We start from the raw sequence: 22297 nt of genomic DNA, 5'->3' as shown, positions 1-22297 counted from the left end.
TCCTTGCAACAGGTGATAGAAATATAACAAAGATTTCTAAACAAGAGAAGTAAAATGATTGACAATGCATTTTAAGAAGGTAACTGTGATGACAATATAATGAAATGGAGAAGAATTAGGAGTTCCAGTGTTAGAATCAGAAATGATGCTCCCCCCCCTTTATATTTCTAAAATTATTCCAAAGCAGGGCTGTCCAACAGAGATACAATGGAGGCCACAAATATGAGCCAAATATATAATTTTAAATTCTCTAGAAACCACATTAAAAAAATTTAAAAGGAACAGGTAAATTAACTGTAACAATTTTCTTAAATATAATCAATATGTTAAATATAAATATTTCCAATGTTTATGATATACAGAATATATTTATTAACATTTGTTATATTAATAATTTATATCCCATATATATTATATTCAATATATCCAAAATAGTGTCATCTATACAGGCAACATAAAAATTAAGATATTTCACATTCTTTTTCATAAGTAAATCTTCAAAATTCAATGCACATTTTACTCTTACCACACATCAGTTCGGATTAGCTCCATTTCAAAAGTCCAGTAACCATACGTGACTCTCATACTGGACAGCACAAAAGAATGACCACATCAAATACCCTACAGTATCTCCACCTGCAACTGCTAGTTTTGGTATCTCCTTGCCTGACCTGCGGGCTGACGTTAGACCCAATTCTGAACTATAAGCTAGCTTCACATTACCAAATAAAGCAATGTCTTCATTTCTAACGTCACATTTCCAAACCATTTGGTTTCCATAAACATCTTCAGGATCCATCCTCGTATCATGTACGCAGGCACCTTAAGTCAGTTTTACAAAATGAGGCAACGAGGTTGAGAAAAGAGTCAGCTATTGAGAGGCGTGACAAAATCGCAATCTCCTGGCTTCAAATTAAGCCCCACCAGCACCACCACCTTTGTCAAAGTCGTAATTTTGCGTTTATCTATGAGACTGGCCTTTATTTCCTCCTCCACTAGACTGTAACCTCCACAGAAACAGGGACTGTTCTTCCCGACCACTAGGTCCCCAGTACCCGACAAAGCGTTTTGCCAGTAAGCAGTATTTGTTAAATGAATGAATGAAATTTACCATTTCCTCTACTGTTTTTAATTGATTAAGCGTTATTTATTTTTAGTAACTAATGTAAAGAAAAGGCACTACGCCACAGAAACTGTTTTAAGCTGAAGCTTAAATTTACTTCCAATATAATCCAAAGAGTGAAAAAAGGGCTGAGAGCCAAGACCAAAGTTCTAGCGCGGGCTTGGCCGTGAATTTATTGTCAGCTCTCGTGTAAATTATTTCACTTCTCCAGACAAAATTAACTTTCTCAAAACGAAAGACCAGGGCTATAACCTTCTATGATGCCGTTCAGAGCTAGGTTTCTTGTTTCCTTTCCTTTTTTTTTTTTTTTTTTTGGAAATTAACTTGACGCGGGTCAGCTTTCCATTTCCTCATACTCTCCCTTCTGCGCCCTCCGCAACTAACTTGGGTTCCAAGTGGGACTCTCTCCGCGTCCCGGGACGCCAGCCGCACACCCAGCCGCAAGCCGGTGGCCACTGGCCAGAGCCGCCATCTTCCCCCTCTCCCCGCCCTCCGCCTTGGCCGGACCCCAACCGCCACCCGCGGGCACGGGGTAACGCAGAACCTCACCTCTCCTCGCAGTCTTTGCATTTTACCTGCAGTGGGACTAGCTCCTGGAACAGAACCTGGCTCATGTTGGTCCGCTGCCCCGGCCAGTAACCGGAAAAGTCCAGCAGGCCCAGCCCACGAACTAGCCTAAGGGAGTCCGGGTCCTGCTAAAATTTGAGTTTGGCGCTCGGCTTCCGCTGAGGAGGCGGGGAAACAGAAACAGAGGGAAAGCGGGGAAGACTTGGACCTCGTCAGCCACCATCAGTTTCTTCCGGTTTTGCAGAGGGTGGGGGGGCAGTTCCGGGTATTGACTTGCGTGGCGGGACCCGCGGCAGCCATATTTGTTAAGGGAAGGGGACCCGAGGGAAGCAAAGAACTTTTCTTCTCTTCACCCGCTGCTTACCACCACAAACGAACCCTGAATTATGGCGGCTTCTGCGCCCGCCCCGCACACGACTGACTTCCCGGTTGAGGGTCGCTGCAGTTACTATGTGGAAAAGAAGAAGCGCTTCTGCAGGATGGTGGTGGCAGCGGGGAAAAGATTCTGTGGGGAACACGCTGGAGCCGCGGAGGTCTGGTATTGCCCCTACCATTTGGAGAGTTGGAAATAAGTTTCTTGGTCCGGAAACTCCCTTTGCCAGAATTCTGCTCTGTTCGCTGCATTTTTTGGCTTTTCCTGTGCTAAGCGCAGCCCTGCCCTCCCTATGCAGCGATACTGAGCCTTAGCGAAGTGTAGTGCTTCTCGCGCTAACTAAAGCGCCTACGGTGACCCGCTTATCTTGATACTAAGTTAGGGCAATAGTAGATCTTAGTTGTACAACAAGCCACCGCCTTATACACTCCGCCCAGTCTCCGCCTTCTTGATGGGAAATCGCAAGGTTTCACTAATTGTGTTCTGATTGTTTTGTGAGTAATAATCACTTCTTGTGAATACGGTTGAGAAACTTTTTAAAAAAAAAATTATTTAGACACACAACTCTTTAGTAGGGAAAAAACTGATGGTTACCAAAGGGGAGAGGGAAGGAATGGGTGAAATAAGTACTGGGGATTAGGGAGTGCGCTTGCGAGGAGCACGGAGTGATTAAAAACTTAAAAAAAATTTAGAGTACAGTCTTTTGAAAACAACTTGTAACTGCTGAAAGGGGGAAGGAAAGATTGAAAATCGTGTAAGAATTGACTTTTTTAAATTGAAACAGGAGGCGTACAATTTTGTTTGAGAATACCGTTAGGCATATTAATTGTACTGTCAATATACAGTTGACCCTTGGGGCGCCTGGGTGACTCAGTCGGTTAAGCATCTGCCTTGGGCGGGGGTCATGGCCCTAGGGTCTTGGGGTTGAGCCCCACAGCGATCTCCCTACTCACTGAGGATCTTGCTTCTCTCTTTCCCTCTGCCTCTTCCTTGGTTTTTGTGCTCTTTCTCTCAAATAAATAAAATCTTTTATTATATATATATAGTTGACCCTTGACCACGTGTTTGAACTGCCAGTCCACATATCCCTGGATTTCATAAACACAGTACAGTATTATGAATGCGCTTCCTTTATTAAGACTTTCTTAATAACATTTTCTTTAGCTTTATTGTAAGAATACAGTGTATAATACATGCAACAAAAAATATGCATAATCAGCTTTATGGTAGCAGTGAGGCTTTAGGTCAGCAGTAGACTATTTGTACTTAATTCAAAAAGTTTTAAGTCTCATTTTTTGGGGTGCCTGGGTGGCTCAGTGGGTTAAGCCGCTGCCTTCGGCTCAGGTCATGATCTCAGGGTCTTGGGATCGAGTCCCGCATCGGGCTCTCTGCTCAGCAGGGAGCTTGTTTCCTCCTCCTCTCTCTGCCTGCCTCTCTGCCTACTTGTGATCTCTCTCTGTCAAATAAATAAATAAAATCTTAAAAAAAAAATCTCATTTTTTGAAAAGTCAAAAGTTGCTTGTGGAGGAGGGGTGTGGCTTCCCCTCCCCCCTTTCAAGAGTCAACTGTATTTTGGTGTATTTTCTTAGGATATATATATGATAGAAAATAAAAGTAAGAACAAGAGATGCAGAACGCTTGTAGAAGAACCTGTTTAGTCAGTTTTGGAAACCAAATAGGCAAGCACCTGGTTTCATGGCTTCTGATGTCCAATATTATTTACATTATTTCTATTAGGTGGTTTATTCTGGACAATATCCAGTACAGATCAGGGTTCCTTCATCTGCTACTGTCCACCATAGCATATCTCTACTTCATATTTTTGATTTGACGGATACTTGGCTAGAGTGAAGTATACAGAAACAAGCATATTCTTGTTTTGGAATGTGGAAGACCCATGACTTACATTGAGAACTCTTCGAAGTATACCTCCAGTTGTATTGTGGGTTGAGGAGATCAGCAAACATCCCTTGATCAAAAAATGAGATTTAATTGATTAATTAAATTTTTAAACATGAGATTTATGGTGGGAGAAAAGTTTTGTTCTCACTCTAAGACCTTATTATATTTGACTTTAACAAAACATCTCAAAGATAACTGCAAGTGCTAACAGTAGTAGATTGTGACTAGTTCCTTACAAGTTGATTGGTATTATCAGAGAGAAAGGAATGTAGTTATTGGTCCCTTGAAGAAAGATTGCAAGACACCAAGGGAAACATGACACATGACGCAATTTGATTTTCAACTGTGGGCATCCTACTAAGTCTGCAATATAAGATACATGATCTAATTAAGTATTATGTTTCCATCTTTTTTGTCTTAAGTATCATCTATAGCTGAGACCACTTGTACATAGTTTTACCCACTGGTTCTTAACTGAGGGTGATTTTGCCCCCCAAGAACATCGCAAAAGGGGCGCCTGGGTGGCTCAGTCAATTAGGCTACTGCCTTCGGCTCAGGTCACGACTCCAGGGTCCTGAGATTGAGCCCCACATCAGGCTCCCTGCTCAGTGGAGAGCCTGCTTCTCCCTCTCCCTCTGCCTACTTGTTCTCTCTCTTTCTCTCTCTCTCTCTCTCTCTGTCAAATAAATAAATAAAAATCTTTAAAAAAAAAAAAAAAAGGACACCGCTAAAGATTATTACAAAATAATGAGGCAAATTATAGCCAGTGCTATCACAGATTTGAAATTCCATATGTAGGTCTTCTCTAAATCTATTTGAAGCTATAAACCCTCATTATCCAAAGGAGTATTTGCTCATATAAACAAAAACTAGCTACTTTGGAGATTTTTGTTGCTTAACTTATTTTGTCAATGTTTTATTATTGTCCTTTTAAGGTTTCCTTACCTTGTTTTGGGAACACGTAAATTTAGGATTATACTGAAGTTGTATCTAGTATCTGTAAGCAATGACTTGATATTTTCTAACCAAGTCAATATATGATCTATCTTTCTTAGGAAGAAAATGCTCGGAAAAGAATTCTGTGTCCTTTAGATCCAAAGCAGTAAGTATGGGTCCAATAAGGGTTTTTCTGTGCTAGAAAGAGTAATTGTCACAGGTCTTATAAAATTATTTTAAATACTTTTCTCTTTAAATTTAGCACAGTATATGAAGATCAACTATCAAAGCATTTGAAAAAGTGTAACTCAAGAGAGAAGCCAAAACCTGTAAGTGTTTTATCACTTTGATCAAATTGAAAGGTGAAATGTGTGGTATGTAATGTTTATATATACTTAGTTGATTACAAATGTGAATACTTAACAAGACTCTAGCCTTAAGGCTTGAATGTGATATATGCATTTGAGTGTATAGGACATCAGACTGTGAATCCACTTATAATCCTAATTCAGATAATAGAATTTGCGCAACAAGTGTATTGTTTAGAGAGTAATTTCACAGTTTATTCAAAATATTTACTTAGTGCTTACTAAATTTATTTCAATAAAATATGTCCCCAGCCTTTAAAGAGTTTATTTGAGACTGATAAGTTAACTTGTTTTTTTTTTTTTTTTTAAAGATTTTATTTATTTGACAGAGAGAGATCACAAGTAGGCAGAGAGGCAGGCAGAGAGAGAGAGAGAGGAGGAAGCAGGCTCCCTGCTAAGCAGAGAGCCCGATGTGGGACTCGATCCCAGGACCCTGAGATCATGACCTGAGCCGAAGGCAGCGGCTTAACCCACTGAGCCACCCAGGCGCCCAGATAAGTTAACTTGTAAATAAAGGATCTTAATAAGTTTAGTGAAAGAAGTGCACATGTTGTAAGAGCACATACTTGTATAAAAATTAAAATTATATCCAAGGGGTCAAGAAAAGCTTTCCAGAGGGACTAACACTTAAGCTGAGTCTTGATTTGGCAAAGAAAAAGAAGAAAAGTCCATATAGGTGAGAAGAACTATATGCACAAAGGCAGAAAGTGAGAAACCACAGTGAGACTTTGAAGAACTCGGACTTTATTCTGAAAGATACGGGGAACCACTGAAAGATTTTAAGCTAAAGAATGATGTGGTCAGCTTTACCTCTTACAAAACTTTCCCTCAGACCAGTGTGGGAAGATGGCTTGGAATTAGAAGGACTGGTGAGGGCCTGTTGCTGAAATCCAGGTGGGACATAAAAGAGACTAAATGAAAGAGGATGGAAAGGGTAGGGAATAAATGCAAGAATTATTTAGGTAGTAGAATCAAGAAAAGTTAGTGACCAAAAGCTTAGAGTTGGATATGTGAGTCTGAAAGTCAGTAGAGTAGTTTGGAAGTCAGTAAATACAGATCATAGGTAAAGCCTTAAATTTTTAAGTTACCCAGGGTAAGCGATTGGAAGGGTGGGGGAGGAACTTACTTACTCAATAAATATTAATTGAGTACTTATACCAGACATTGTACCAAGCATCCTGCCTATAAGAACATTACAGTCTGGTAGGAGAGACAAAAATATGATATCTTTAAAATTGATTAAATACAGAGTGCTGTGGAAGAATAAAGGAAGAGAGCCTAACCCTCTTTTGGGAGAAATAGGGGATGAAAGAGATGAGGAAGTAGTCAGGGAGGCTTCTCTGAAGGAGTGTCATACAATGAGACTTACAGGTCAAAGGAGGATCAGCCAAGAGCACCTGGGTGGCTTAGTTGGTTAAGTGTCCAATTTTTTATTTCTATTCAGGTAATGATCTTATGGTTGTGAAATCAAGCCACCAGTCAGGTTCCACGCTGGGCATGGAGCCTGCTTAAGATTATTTCTCCCTCCCCGTCGGCCCTCCCCTCCCCTCCCCACAAAATGCGGGGGGCGGGGGCGGCGGAGATGGGAGGAGACTCAGCCAGACAAGGAAAAACAAACATATGTTAGCACCTAGAAGTGAGAAAGTTGATAGCTTTATCTGGGACTGGGCATTGCTCACGACTTGGAATATAGAATACAAGAGGAGAACTGAGTGAAGATGAGATAAGATAGCTAGGAAGTAGAGCATGAGACCAAGAACAGAACTCTAGGTGACACTGACATCAGAGTGTGAGCTGCTCCTACCCTCAATGGGCTTTTGGCATTTCAAGTGGAATAGTCATGTCCTGTGTATTTCAAACATCCCTGTATTTAGTATTCCTGGCCTCTGAGCAGCAAATGGCAAAGGCACTTGTGAGGAATATGAAGGATCTGAAGTGTAATCTTATTGTCAGGCTAACAAGTTAGCCTGCAGGTTTGTGGATGCTGGCAGAAGAGACTCCTGGGTCAGAGACAAAGGTCTTCATTACTCACTGCTCAGCAAGTAACATGGGCTTCTTGCCTGCATTGATCCCCCTTGTTCCCTAAGATCCATGGAGTCAACAGGGCCTAGGTGAATCCTGACATTTTTGTGCATAGCTTATGTCACAGCTGAAGAACCTCAAGATTATGAAATACATTTCTTCTAAAATAAAAAAGGGACATCTGGGTGACTCAATCGGTTGAGCTTCTGACTCTTGGTTTCAGTTCAGTCATGATCTCATGGGTCATGAGATTGAGCTTCATGTTGGGCTCTATGCTCAGAGGGGAGTCTGTTTGAGGATTCTTTCCCTCTACTCCAGACCCCACTTGGATGCATGCTCTTTCTCTCTCTCAAATAAATAAATCTTAGAAAAAGGTAATAGGGGCACCTGGGTGGCTCAGCCAATTAAGGGTCTGACCCTTGATTTCACCTTAGGTCATAATCTCAGATTTGTGAGATCAAGCCCCACGTCAGGCTCCATGCTCAGTGCAGAGTCTGCTTGAGATTCTTTTGCCTCCTCGCACCCCCATCCCTCAACTCCTTCCAGCATGCATAAGCATGCTCTCTCTCTCTCTCTCTCTAAAATAAAAAAAATGAAATATTTAAAAAGATAATAAAAAAATAAATGGGCAGACCAAAGAGAGGTAATTGAAGTGAAATTGAAGATCCAGGTCCTCAATCACACTAGTAGTATTTCAAAACTAGTGGCTATCATGTTCTCCAGGGAAGATCTGGAATTACTTCCATCATTGCAGAAGATTCTGTTGGAAGATGCTGATCTCGATAATTACAGAAAATCTTTCTGAAGATACACTAGAAAAATCTTATGCTATGTTATTTTAAACAACATAGTGTTATAATACCTTTCTATTTTTTATTTTAGATAAAAAACAAATAAATTTATTTTAATTTATTTTATTTTAGATAAAAAATTTATTTAATCAGCATTTTAAAAGAGAAGAAATCAGACCTAAACCATTGTAATACCATATCCCCTCTCTCTCTTTGGTCATGCTGCCTGTCTGATAAACAGCCATGTGTAGTTGGTACTTTGTTGTTTTTGCTGTTAACACCATAAGCAAAACTGACACAGCTCTCAATCTGTGCTATAGATAGGTGAAAAAGTTAATAAAAATTACTAACAAACTTCTTTAGAATATGACTGCTTATTCAAACAATATCTCACTAGAATATATGGTTCATGAATATAGAGATTTTTGTCTGTTCTGTTCTCTACTGTGGTGAGCCCTTGGCACTAAAGCAAATTAAAGACCATAGTAGGTGCTCAATAATTCATAAATGGGAAAAAGGGAGGATGGCAGGAACAGAGTAAGGGACAAAGGGAAGGATCAGTTTTTGACCTTAATTTTTTTGAGCTCTTCACATTAATGACAGTATTTTGGTTTTGTTTTTGTTAAGGACTTCTTTATTCAAGATATTAACGCAGGCTTAAAAGATGAAACAGAAATACCTGAACAATTAGTAAGTATTTGACTTTATATTTAATTTTAAAAGGTGTCTGTGAGCTATTTCTGTGAATAAGCTATGTCCCAATTTTTGTTTAGGATAAATTAATTATTTTGAATTTAGAATGTATTTTTTCTATAGAATCCATATTATTAGTGATGGTTCATTCCCAGATAAGCTCATGCCCCATTTTTGTTTATAGGTTCCAATTTCTTCTCTTTCTGAAGAGCATTTGGAAAACCTAATTAAGAAATTGCAGAAAGCAAGTGAAGGTAAGTTTGCCTACAGTTGCAAGTTAAAATTTTTAAAATAATTAGGTGCCACATGAATTGATGCCAGTATGGTTTACAGAATGTTACTACCATTGCTCAGAGCCCTACGGTTTCATGTTTGGTTGCTTAAGCTATTGTGCTTATATTTGGCACAGGTTTGAACTCTACACTTAAAGATCAAATTATGTCCCATCCAGCATTGCATGATGCCCTTAATGACCCTAAAAATGGTGATTCTGCAACCAAACACCTGAAACAGCAGGTATGTTTAGGCCAAAGTAATTATACTAAAATTGGCCTTTTGTTCATTTGTCAAAAGCTAACATTCTTTCTAAATATAGTTCTTAATGAGATTTTGTTTAGTTTATCTTGTAGGGAACAGAATCTTTCCATTTAAAAAATAAATGTAAGCATATATTAAAAACTTTTGGCATGGATATGGTTCTGAGTATTATGTGTTAAAAATTTCAAAGCAAGGGAAAAAATTTAAAGCCAAACAAAAATATCAATGTGCTCATGCTGCCTTTTGTAGAAATTACCTTGCTTTTTTCCAATTCAAGCCAGATGTGTTTGCTCGAGTTTATAAAATAATCTTGTGAAGTTTGCAGGCTTCTATTTTAGGTAACATTGAAAAATTAAAGTTACTTGGTCCAAGAAGATGCTTTGTTGAGTTTGGAGCAGGAAAGGGAAAATTATCTCATTGGGTTGATATTGCCTTAAAAGATGCTGAAAAAGTTCACTTCATCCTAGTAGAAAAGGTGACCACAAGATTCAAGGTAAGTGAAACCATGGCAGTATATTAGTAACCAAACTTTGTTTGTACTTTTTTTGTTAAAAAAAGAAACAATGATACTCAGAAACATGTCTCTTACAGAAAATTATTTTTCATGTTGATTTGATACGGCTTTTTATTCTAATTATATTGATAAACTGAAGATAAATTTTTTAATCTAAATTTTAATAGTCCATTGAGCTGAGTTCTTTAAATTATTCGCAGAGACAAGAAAATATGTGGAAAGGGCCAAGCTCAAGCTAGGAGTTAAAAGTCTTGGGTTCTAACCTACCTGTGTCACCTACTGACTATTCATTCAGTAAATATTTTATTCATTCATTAAATATTTATTGAGCCTACCATTAGGCACCATGATACACATTGGGTAGGTAAAGTCAAGACAAGGTCCCTATGTCCTATTACTGATACTTAGAAAGGAGAGGCAGACAAATTAATGATGATAGAAAAGTATCAAAGTATGAAAAAAATCTGCACAGAGTATAGTATGGTTTCAAAAGAGGGAGTGACATGTTTGATTGCAGGGAAAGGACACAAATGGCTCCATAGAAAAGGTGATGCCTGAATTGTGTCTTAAAAGGAGAATTGGTTTTTCCTAGATAGAGGGTTTGAGGAATAGTGTAACCAAATACCTGAAATGACAGGGAAACATGGAAACACTTCTGTCTGATGGGAATGCACGGTCCCAAGTAGAGTTCAGTGGTGATGAGATGGGAGAGGATGGCTAGACTGGAAGGTGTCCTGTTTTGTGCCAGGGGAAGGAGTTTGACTCTATCCTGCTACGTGCTGGGGATTTGGAGGAATGAGATTTAGTTCTTGTCTTTGAGAAGCTAATATCTAGTGGAGCATACTTATGAGTATTTTGGTTCAGTATGCTAAGTCTCTTAGGATAATGGTAAGTACCAAAAGCCGTAGGAGCAAGAAGATAGAACACCAGCCCCAGTGTAGTGTGGGTCACGGAAGGTTTCTTGGAGGAAGTGACCGCTGAGAGATTGAAAGAATATGTAAGAGTTGGTGAAGAAAATAAGAAGGCTTTTTTAAAGTTCATCCTAGCAGTACCATTAAAGCTATATCAGAAGAGTCTGAAACTTGAAGTAGGGAGATTAATAACAAGATAATTATATCCAGTAATCCAAGTAAGAAATGGGCCCGAGCTAAAGCTGCTGTGGTGGGATGGAGAGGAGGGAAAGAATATGAGAAGTGCTAAGATTTTGGAAGCAAAGAGAGTTGGTGATTTATTAGTCATTAATAATGAGGAGTTATTTCAGGTGACACTTTATGGCTTTCAGTGAATGGTGGTGCTTTTTATCTGAGATAGGGAATATAGAAGGTGGAAGAGAAAGAATAGGTTTGAGGGGAGAAATGATGAGTTCAGTTTTGAATGAGTTTGCAGTTGAAGTAGAGCTTTCTAGTTCACAGCTAGATATGTAACTGGTGCTTATCAAAAATATCTGGGCCACAGTGTTGATTTGTAAGTCATAGGCATAGGGACATAGATCAGAATGGTGGTTGTGATCTTTCAGAGAGAGTAAGACGAATGAGCCCAAAATAGTATATTACGGCCTAACAAAGGCAAAGGAGCTGGCAAATAATCTTAGGTTAGTCACTTAAGATTAATAAACCTTAGTTTCTTCATCAATAAATTGTGAAGTTTTAGAGTTAAAGGAAATAATTATATATAATTTTTAAAATTTTTCAAGCCTTTTAAAAATGTATGATATTGTTATTTTGGAGTTTCCATCAAAGAATATACAATCTTAAACTTCTAACTAGTGATTTTGGTTTTTAAATATTAAAAAATAAGATGGGAAATTATTTCCTCTGAATTTTGAAAACAAATAGAAGTATTTTTAAATTCATAAAGCTTTTTTTAAACATAAAAAAGCTGCTGTTATGACAGTGTTCTCTTTGTGCAGGTAGATGGCAAACACAGAAAGAAAAATTCAGTATTTGAGAGACTTCAAATTGATATTCAACACTTGTGTTTGAGTAAGTTGCATAACTTTCGGTTGCCCTAGCATAAATCATAGAAGTTTCAAATTCTGACTGTTGCTTAGAAATCCAGTGATGCAGGACAGTCCTTCAAGGAAAACAAACTAAAATTAATGCATTATTAATATAGAATGTTATATCTATCATTTGGATAAATGTAAATTGAATAGGGTTGGAACTTTTTTAAGATGAGGTTTCAGTTTCAATTAGAAATGAAGTGTCATATTAGGAAGGAGTTTAAAAGTTTTGGTGACATGTCCCTACATTATTTCTTTGTCTTTTCTAATTATGAGTCTCTTCAGGGGCGTCTGGGTGGCTCAGTTGGTTGAGCATCCGACTCTTGATTTCCAGTCAGGTCACGATCTCAGCGTGAGATCAAGCCTTGGCTTCAGGCTCCCTGTTGGGCATGAGGCCAGCTTAAGGTTTGCCCTCTCCCTCTCCCTCTGGCCCACCCCCTTAAAAAGGCTAGTGCCTTCTGCCTGTCATCAATATGACTTTACGTAAACTGTTGAAGAAATGAGCATTCTTTGTCCAGCTGATGGTAAAAGATACTTCCTAGGATTTTTTTTTTTAAGATTTTATTTATTTGACAGAGAGAGAGATCAGAAGTAGGCAGAGAGGCAGGCAGAGAGAGAGGGAGAAGCAGGCTCCCCACTGAGCAGAGAGCCTGATGCAGGGCTCAATCACAGGACCCAGATGATGACCTGAGCTGAAGGCAGAGGCTTAACCCACTGAGCCACCCAGGCGCCCCCTCTAGAATTTTAAATTGTACCAAGATAATTAATCTCTGTGGAAGTCACATTTCATACACACACACACACACCTTCAGTCATACACTTTGTGCCTTTTCTGTGTCTTTTTATAGTTTTTTGTATTACTACAAGCATATCCTAGTAACCTCTTCCATCCACTAATTAATACAGCTTTGTGAAACCCCACATTTACATATAAATCCCTGTATTTAAAACTGTTTAACTGAAAATATTACTTTTCTGATATTGAAAATCCTAGTCAAGTTTTTATTCTATGTGTTGAATTCTTATTAAAATACTGAAAAGTTGCCTACCATATTTATTAGTTTCTAACCCTTCTGTGCCCACCATGTGCCCCCTTTTCATATTTTTAAACTGAAATAAGAGAAAAAGGAGCAAATATCTACAATCTAGGTCAATACTGCCCTTTTAGAATTTGCCTTAATTGGAAAATATTTTTTCCTGCTAAGCAGTGACTGTCTAAAAATGTAACCACGAGTCAAAATGTGAACTATAAACTCCTGACTTCCATGCTTCTGTTTTTTCCTAATAGTTAAAAAAAAGACTTAAGTAATGACATACTGAGGGTGATTAAAGGTAGCTTGAAATGAGGAGAAAGTGACATTTATTTAAAGGACTTTTCCTTTCTGGGTGGCAGGGTTGGAATTGACTGCTCATCATTTAAGGGGACGAGAAAGAATAAGAAGTATCTTGAATTAGGTCACTGCTGACATCCCCACCTCCTTTCTTTTTTCTTTGTTTTTTGTGGGGTTTTTTTCCCCCTATTTGGGGCTTTTATTAAAGTTACATTTATGTGGTTAAGAGTCAAATAGTTCCACAGGTTCTCAAGTTGTTTTAAACATAGCACCAGCCACTCCCTCCCTGCCATGGCTCTCTCTTCAAAGCCAACCACATTTATCTCTTATGGGTGAATTTTTATATTTATCTAAAGTGTCTGACAACAGGCTTTTGTTTTACCTGATTCCCTTTTTTTCCCCACAAGCATAATCTATCGGTTTTTCCCAATGGAAGATGAAAATTTTCTACCCCTGCCCCATCTCAAGTGCAAACACTTCCCATTCCTCATTTTTCTAATATGTATTAAATGATTAAATCATCATTTTTTTCCCCAGACCAGGTAGGAAATTTCTTTATCCTATATTTTTTATTGTTTGCTAAATTAATAATTTAGTTTTATTTACTTGGTCTTATAAAAATGCATTTGTTATAAATACATTCATCAAGTATTCTGTTAGTTTCCATCTTCCTGAAAAATTCTCCCCTGTATGCTTCAGACATGTTCTGATCAAGACTGGATGCCCTTTGTTCCTGGGGCACAATGATCAACGTTAAAACTCTCTTCAGTCTCATCCTCCTTCACTATCCTAGGTAGAAATTTCTTTTTCCACATCTTTTCCCACTTCTTCCTCTGTTGATTTAGTTTTTTCGGACAGAGCACCTAGTCCTATAGATTCCTGAGAAACAGTGCATTAGAGATAAATTTGAGACCTTGCATTGTCCAGAAACATCTTTTATTTTACACTTGACTTGGCTGGGTATTTTATATTTCTAGGTTTAAAATCATTTTCCCTTAGAATTTTGCAAGTTCTGTTTCACTAGTATTATTTAAAAGTTCAGTGCTATTCTGAATCTTGGTCCCTTGTACTTGATCTGCTTTATTTATTTATTTATTTATTTATTATTATTTTTTTAATGTATAGGTCCTTCTTTATCCTTAGTGTTTAAAATTTTCACAGTAATATACCTTCCTATGGTTGTTTTTATCTGCTTTGCCTGACGCTTTGATTTATACCAGTGGTTTTCAGTGGAGGCTGCTTTGTCCCTCAGGGCACATTGGCAATGTCTGAAACACTTTTGGTTGTCATAGTAGTAGGCATGCTGCTGACATCTAACAGATACAGACCAGAGGCCTGCTAAATATCCTATACGGTATGGTAGAGCTCCCCAAAACAAAAATTATTGGGGTCAAAAAGTCAATAATGCTAAGGATGAGAAATCCTGATTTAGAGATTCTAGTCCTCTCAGCTTTCTGGGAAATTGCCTTGCATTCTTCCGTAATTTTCTCTGCTTCACTTTCTCTTTTCTCCCATTATGGAGGAATTCTTACGATACAGTTACTAGACCTGCTGGGGTGGTTTTCTACTTCTCTATGTTGTCTTTGGTCTTTTTCCTATACTTTCTAAGATTTCCCCAACTTAATTTTTTCTCATAGTTTTAATTTCTAAGATGTTTTTCTCTGAGTTTACCTTTATTGTTGTATCTTGTTCTTTTTTATAATTATAATATCTTTCTGAGGATATTAATAATGGTTTTTTAGATTTATTCTCCCTTCGTTACCTGTTTTCACAATCTGTTCTTTTCCATTCGTTTTGGTCTCTTGACTTTTGAGGCTGTCCTCAAACATCTGGTGCTCCTTGATGGTGTGTTCTTAGAATTGAGGGACTCAGAGCTCTGAGTACTCAGGTGGAGTTGTTTGAGCTCCACTTTGGGGTGATCTGCCTCAGATGTGATCTTTTTACTTGGGCAGGTCAAATTCAGCAGAGAAGACTCTTCTGATCACCTGTCTGGAGGGTAAAGGTCTGATTACCCAACATCTTAGGACCCTGTGGGAAACAAAAGCTAGGGAAATTAGTATGCACACTCACTGACTCCTGCAGTTTTGCAATACTTCAACTTTCAACTTCCCGTTGTCCCTCAAGCTGCTGTCCTCCTGTTCTATCAGCTCCAGAGAATTAGTCTAGTCTTTCACCACGTGGGAAAGAGGTAGCTACCAAGGAGCTATGAGGTAGGGATCTGACTATTAAATAGACTTTCCACCAACACTTTCTATTGTAGCTACTCAGCTCTACTGCCAAGGTACCTGATGCCCCCAGTTCTTGAGTCTTTTGAAGGTTTGTGGAGTAAGTTTGGTTGAGTCACAGCCTTTCCCACTTTTGTCTCCTTTGGTTCTCTTTGAGATCTTGTTGAGTTTATACCTTTTTAAAAATCCTTTTATCCTCATTTCGGTGGAGTTTTAAGAGGGAGTAAACCAGATATTTGCATTTACTCTACCATCATTTCCCAGAAGTTCCTCTGCTCTGTTTTCCAAGCCCAAAGAAATAGGAGAGAGAGGGACACCTGCATGGCTCAGTCGGTTAAGCATCTGCCTTCAGCTCAGGTCATGGTCTCAGGGTCCTGAGATCAAGTCCCACATCGGGCTCCCTGCTCAGCCGGGAGTCTGCTTCTCCCTCTCCCTCTGCCGCTCCCCCTGCTTGTGCGCTCACTCTCTCTCTCACAAATAAATAAATAAAATCTTAAAAAAAAAAATAAATAAATCTCTTTTTTTAAAAAAAGAAAAGAAATAGAGAGGAAATAAGGTAATTTTTAAGCATAATGCAGAAGGGCTTTCTTAGACACCCTTTCTCTTCACCCTAATTGATGCTAAGGATGAGAAATCCTGATTTAGAGATTCTAGTGCTCTCAGCTTTCTGGGAAATTGCCTTACATTCTTTCGTAATTTTCTCTGGTCAGTAATTGTAATTGATGGTTAGTTTCTTGAACTACCTTAATTTAAACTTCTATATTCGCTGACACAGGCAAACTATTCCACTTGGTACCATTTTCTCCTGGCATATTTATATACTAACATTTGAAAGAAAGCAATAGAATGGTTGAAATATTTACTAAGTACCTACATTGGACTGTTGACTATGATAGATGCTGTAGCTGGATTTGTAGCAGGAAGCATACTTTACATTTCAGAATCTTATAAAAAGGAAAATAAATGGTGGGTGGGGTGAGGCCATACCACAACTGTGATATATTACATCTTACTGCATTACCTGTGGACCCTTTTTTTTTCTTTTTCAGGACTGTTATGAATATTTTCTCTTTTTTTTTAATTTTTAAAAAAATTTTTAAAAATTTATTTATTTGGCAGAGAGAGAGATCACAAGTAGGCAGAGAGGCAGGTGGGGGGCGGGGGGAAGCAGGCTCCCCACTGAGCAGAGAGCCCAATGCGGGGCTCCGTCCCAGGACCCTGAGATCCTTACCAGAGCTGAAGGCAAAGGCTTAACCCACTGAGCCACCCCGGCGCCCTGAATATTTTCTTTGTTTAAAAAACATGTGAAAAGCTAAGATAATATCTTATTTTTGAGCATTAAGGTACAGTAAAGTCTATAGTTTAATTAATACTGAATATTGTATTGTATAATATAATGTTATTCATAAATGTTTATCATATGTATTATTTGTTCAAAATAAATCTTGTAGGAGGGGAAGCTTTGACTTCTTTTATTGATGAGTTAATATTTAGCAGAGTAAGGCTTATACAGGGGAAAGTCCTGTGTCAGTGTAGAAGAAATAATACTGTCCCAAGAGTCAAGAAATTTTACCTTGGGAGGAGAGGCCCCACCAGGGGCAAGAGGGAAATAAAAGGGGGAAAAAGAAGAAAGAAACTTTAATTTTAATTCTGGCTGGTCAGCAGCTCTCTGTGTTGCTTATCAGGTCACTACATCTGTGAGTCTCTTATTCCACAGCTATAAAGTGAGAAGTTTTTGTTTTGAGTCTCTTTCAGCCCTTAAATTCAAGGATTTAAATTAGTTCTCTCTTTCAGGAGGCCTTGGTAATGTCTCATCTCACAAGAATGCTAACTTGGTTCTCATTTCCTTTTATTTCAGATAAGATTCCTTTGCTAAGCAAAGAAAAACTACCTGTGGTAGGAATTGGAAAGCATCTATGTGGTGTGGCAACAGGTATGTAAACATACTAATAACCTAGGTGAACACACTAAGTTTTAGCTTAGCACGGTCCCAGTCATTGAAATAGTCTCTTGAGTTAGTTTATTAATGAGTATGCTTACAATTCATTAATCTTCATAGTAGCACTGGCCCTATGTTAGATCAGATATAGAATTTTCTTATTTATCTGCTTATTTTGGCCATTTTGCAGGATGACTCAAGAGTGTTACATGTAAATACTGAGATATTTAGATGTAAATAGACTTAAAAGACTTAAAGCTTTTTGGGTTATATTTCAACCAAAAAGGAAACAAATTATTTATGGAAACTATATGATTCTACTCTAGAAGCTACTGAATTTTCAAGAAGTTGCTTGGGAAGGACTCTGAAATCTCTAGTCTAGAAGATGATTATACGTACCAGGATTCTGGGGAAAACAAAAAAAGAAATATTAGATAAAAAATATAAGATATCTTATTTTAGCACATCCATCTGTCAGGTGTAGCATGGTAAGGTAGAAAGAGCACAGGCTTTGAAATTGGATAGTCTGGAAATCAGCTGTGCTGTGTAACCTTTGCAAATTATTTAAACTTTCTGAGCTTTGGTTATCTCATCTGTAAAACAGAGGTAACATATAATTTACCAGGTCACATGTAAATGTCTGGCACATATTAGTGAATGTTAATTATTATTACATCTCCCTGGCTCCTGCTGGTTTCATCAACTCCCATACAAGGAAATTGGAGCCTCCATTAGTCATTATTCAGGTTGACCGGGAAATGGCTTGTGTTGTCTTTCATGGTTTTTAAGATGACTTTTGTGTACCTTATATCATTTGACCCTCATAAGAGTCTTCTGGCATAAACCAGTTCTGTCCTGGGGAAAGGGAAAAAACGCACTCGTTTACTCTTACCCATCTGACCCACGTTTGTCAAAAATACAATCTATATTGTCCATTTTCATTGCTCCACACACTGCCCCCTCTTAAGTCACTCTGTCTGAATTTTTCCTTCATCCCTCTTATTCTTATCTTACTGAAAAATCTCTGCTGTAGTTGCTTGCCCTTTTTTAAAATTTTTATTATTTTTTTTTTAATTTAAGTAATCTCCACACCCAGTGTGGGGCTTGAACCCATGCCCACGAGGTCAAGAGTTGTATGCTTTTCAGCCTAAGCCAGCCAGGCATCCTGGTTGCTTGCCCTTCTTGAAATTTTGTTCCTTCTCTATTGTGACATTCTTCTTTCCTGGTTCTTCTACTACAGCTATGCCCTTCTTTCTCTCGTGGTCTCCTTCCACTACCTGTTCTTCAATTATTAATATTTAGACCTCTTGGCTACATACCTAATATGTCTTAAACTCTTCAGTAGCTCCTAATACTTAGAGCATAAAGTCTAAGCTCTTTAACAGGACGACCGGCTGTCAGTCTGGCCCCTGCCTTCCAGCCTTTGACGCTTCCTGCCTGCAGCTCTGCTGGTCAGCAAATGGAAATCCTGTGTACTTTTCCCATGTACTGTACTGTGTCAAGTTCTGATTTCCTTCAAGTTCTGTTTATCATAATCCCATCCATACATCTTTACTTTATGATATTTTAGTTGTCTATTATATAATTCTAGCTCTCCCACTATGCTGTGAATTTTTGGCACACAGGGAGTGTTCAAACACGACGATTGGCATATAACAGAAACAATAAGCATTTCCGTGAATGAATGAATAATCTTGACCACGAATTTGCTGTTTCCTAGTCCCTTTCTTTGGTATGTCATTTTGTCCTTTAAGTTCTTTGTAAAGGAGGTGTTAAAATAGATTGTTACAAGCTCCTCCTGATTCTAAAATAACTTCATTCTTCTAATAATTTTTGTTTTTTTTTTTTTGTTTTTTTTTTTTTTAAAGATTTTATTTATTTATTTGACAGAGAGAGATCACAAGTAGGCAGAGAGGCAGGCAGAGAGAGAGAGGAGGAAGCAGGCTCCCTGCCAAGCAGAGAGCCCGATGCGGGACTCGATCCCAGGACCCTGAGATCATGACCTGAGCCGAAGGCAGCGGCTTAACCCACTGAGCCACCCAGGCGCCCCTAATAATTTTTGTTTTATTCACATTTCTGAAATTCATTTACTTAAGTCCAAAATAAATAAAACTAACTTGAATATATTTTGTCAGTTAATAATAGTTTAAGAAAATCCCTTTCTCCCAGTGTTTATTGACTTCAACTCATATATTGAATTAAATTTACTAGTAAAATACTAAGTCATTTAATAATCACTGGTGACATCTTAGGGTAATAAAATTTTAAAATGTGTTTTTGATTGAATAGGCACAGCGTGCTGGCCTAATCAGACAGAAAATATGTTTTCTGGGTTTTTTTGTTTGTTTTAAAGTATATATTTGGGGTCTTCCCACTATTGTCAACCATAGAGCAGTCTTCACTGGGAAATAGTCATAGTCATCAAAAAATCTATTTGTTTAGCTTTTAAGTTTAAAACTCTTTTGAAAGTGGAATACATCTACCTTGGACGTTTATGTATATACTCATCATTACATTCACAAAGATTGCACGTGAAAGGCATTCAGTAGTTAATGAATGCATAAGTACATAAGGCTGCTCAGTGAGGCCTACTTTTCACAGAATGTCTCCCTCTTACCAACTCTTCAGCTTCTCAGGATTTGCTGTGAATATTTTATGTTTCAGGACTGACACCTAACATCAGTCTAAGCAGATGCTAAGCAGATGCCTTTTCCCTCCATTCTTCCTTTGGGTTTCTTAAGCTCAAAACTTCCTGGAATGTAAGTGTAGATAGATCAATGATTTTTTTCCTATTCAAGTCATTTCCTCAGCTAGAGTAGGAGAAATGAGAGCCAAGTTGATTAGTTGGACTAAAAGTTTTTACAGACTGTAGAAGTTAAGCTTTAGCCAGTTTTGGGGGGATGTAGAATAAATCAGTGAAAATGAGATGCTAATGAGAAAACAGCAAATATGAGCAAAATTGATAATTCATGGAAGAATTCTTACAAGTATAAAACTAAACAGGTTTTTTGTTTTGGGGATTTTAGAAACCATACTGCTGAATAAATGTAAAAAATACTTATTTTTAAAGATGCTGTGGTTTGGGGGGGCCACATAATTGTGTTTGCAGATCTTGCATTACGATGTTTGGTTGAAACCTATGCTGCCAGTTGTGAGGAAAGGAATGAAGAACCTTTAGCCAAACGCATAAAGAATGATAAAACAGGAAAAGAAATTAACACTGTGGCCAAGAAAGGAAATGAGAAAAATGTCCCAGAGAAGTGGAGCCCTGTGGCTGGCATTGTTATTGCACTCTGTTGTCACCACAGGTGTGATTGGAGACATTATGTGGGCAAAGAGTATTTCAGGGCTCTAGGCCTTGGAGCAGTGGAATTCCACTACTTCCAGCGAATGAGTAGTTGGGCAACTTGTGGGATGCGAAAAACATCTTTGGAAGCCTCCAGTCTCAGCACAAAGAGAAAAGATGAGCAGAACGATGACAGTGAAGAGCATGACGACGGGGGATGCCGAATCACAGACGAAAGCAGTGGCAGTGCGCCTGGGTAAGTGACTTCTTGGAAATGCATGACACCAGGGCAGAAATGTTTTGTTATTGCTGGACTTTCTTTTTAGATAAATGTCCCCTAGAATCTGTTCATGAAAATGCATTTTACCATCCAATTTTAGAATACATTAAAATACACTTTTATTGTGGCATAAATAAAACATCTTTTGGTAGCATGAGATGTAGCACCTAGTATATTGCAGGTTACTTCAGAACTTATCAATACATAGTAGTGACTAAAATAACTTTTTGTAAACTTCTACAGATTTTAACAATGTTTTGTATTTATTCGGTTTAGGTTCCTTACTGTTGAAGAGAAGAAGAAAATAGGGCATCTTTGTAAATTGCTGATTGATCAAGGCCGAGTTGAGTATTTACAGCAGAAGGGATTCAGTCCTGCTTTACAGTATTATACAGATCCTCTGGTGTCTTTGGAAAATGTATTGTTAACTGCTTTACCAAATCATTCTTCATCACCAGAAACAACTGCTTAATGGAAAAGAAATTGTGAACATCTGTCTTCCACCAAAAAAAAATTTTTTTAGTTGTATTTTTATATTAATGAAATATACTTTACGTAGTAGAGATGAGAACTTTAAAAACTGTTGTGGCCTCACTGAACTTTGGTAATAGCTTTGTTTTTTACTTAGAAGTCCAAATGTTAGCAAATTCACCAAATTCTCAAAGTAAGTCTCTTCAGCAGGGCATCTTGAGTTATATTATCCATCAGTATTTATAGAGATTGGTAAAATAGTTGAACAGTTGACTTGGTTATCTGAAACACACATAACACATCAATACACAACTAGCACATTAGCTTTCTATTTGTATTAATTTTGGAAATTTATTGTCCTTTGGTTTTATTTAATACTTTTTACTTCTCAAGTTCAAGAGTATGATCAATTGTCTGTTTGTACCAAGGGCCTGTCTGAGAACTTGGCTTATATATGGATTTTTTTGTCCATTCTAATCTGGAAAGTATAATCAATTGTGATTTTTTTATTCCTAATGCAAAGAAATTCAGAGATGTTCACAATCATTAATGAATTCACCTTCAGATTACCAGAGCCATATATGTATTTATGTGTTATCTGAATTTATTCATGACGAACAGCAAAACTGAAGAGAAGGTTTTCAAGGGAAATAAACTGTTTCACTTCATTTTTTTAATTGAATAATTATCTAGTTAGAACTTCCAAAAAGATAACTTATAAACCTCATTCACAAATTAAGTTGAAACTTGAAATAACTTCTGAAGTTAATTATCACATCTTTTAAAAGGACATTTTTATACATATAAGCACAATTATAAATACATTCTCTCCTTTTGAGAAAATAATTTGGAATAAAATGGAAGTTAGATAATGAAACCAAAAACCACCTCACACTTAGGCCTTACTTAACATACAAGCAGTTTCTATGCACGGGCA

The 22297-nt window shown here is 37.8% G+C and overlaps 3 protein-coding genes across 5 annotated transcripts in view; 1 reads left to right on the top strand and 2 right to left on the bottom strand.

Moving 5' to 3' along the window:
- The window catches only part of SASS6 (SAS-6 centriolar assembly protein), a 39925-nt gene extending 38053 nt beyond the window's left edge, over window positions 1-1872 (bottom strand). For both annotated transcript variants that reach the window (XM_032301409.1, XM_032301410.1), the window contains exon 1: window positions 1673-1872. In XM_032301409.1, coding sequence (XP_032157300.1) covers window positions 1673-1737 — 65 coding nt within the window. In that variant the 5' untranslated portion in view covers window positions 1738-1872. The remainder of the gene's footprint in view (window positions 1-1672) is intronic.
- A 101-nt stretch (window positions 1873-1973) lies between these two features.
- On the top strand, window positions 1974-21374 carry TRMT13 (tRNA methyltransferase 13 homolog). Of its 2 annotated transcripts, XM_032301413.1 has the most exons (11): window positions 1974-2223; window positions 5021-5067; window positions 5164-5230; window positions 8710-8772; window positions 8960-9029; window positions 9185-9291; window positions 9638-9805; window positions 11736-11808; window positions 17243-17317; window positions 20433-20865; window positions 21166-21374. In XM_032301413.1, the coding sequence occupies exons 1-11, from the start codon at window positions 2077-2079 to the stop codon at window positions 21359-21361; spliced, it is 1446 nt and encodes a 481-aa protein (XP_032157304.1). In that variant the 5' UTR covers window positions 1974-2076; the 3' UTR covers window positions 21362-21374. The 2 variants fall into 2 exon arrangements, with proteins under 2 accessions (XP_032157304.1, XP_032157305.1); XM_032301414.1 differs by lacking the exon at window positions 9638-9805 and having other exon boundaries at window positions 1975-2223.
- LRRC39 (leucine rich repeat containing 39) overlaps window positions 20984-22297 on the bottom strand; it is a 23334-nt gene continuing 22020 nt past the window's right edge. The window contains exon 9 of the mRNA XM_032301418.1: window positions 20984-21642. Coding sequence (XP_032157309.1) covers window positions 21587-21642 — 56 coding nt within the window. The 3' untranslated portion in view covers window positions 20984-21586. The remainder of the gene's footprint in view (window positions 21643-22297) is intronic.

This window comes from Mustela erminea, chromosome 10 (assembly GCF_009829155.1).
Source record: "Mustela erminea isolate mMusErm1 chromosome 10, mMusErm1.Pri, whole genome shotgun sequence".
NCBI lineage: Eukaryota > Metazoa > Chordata > Mammalia > Carnivora > Mustelidae > Mustela > Mustela erminea.
This window is presented reverse-complemented; position numbering and strand designations above follow the sequence as displayed.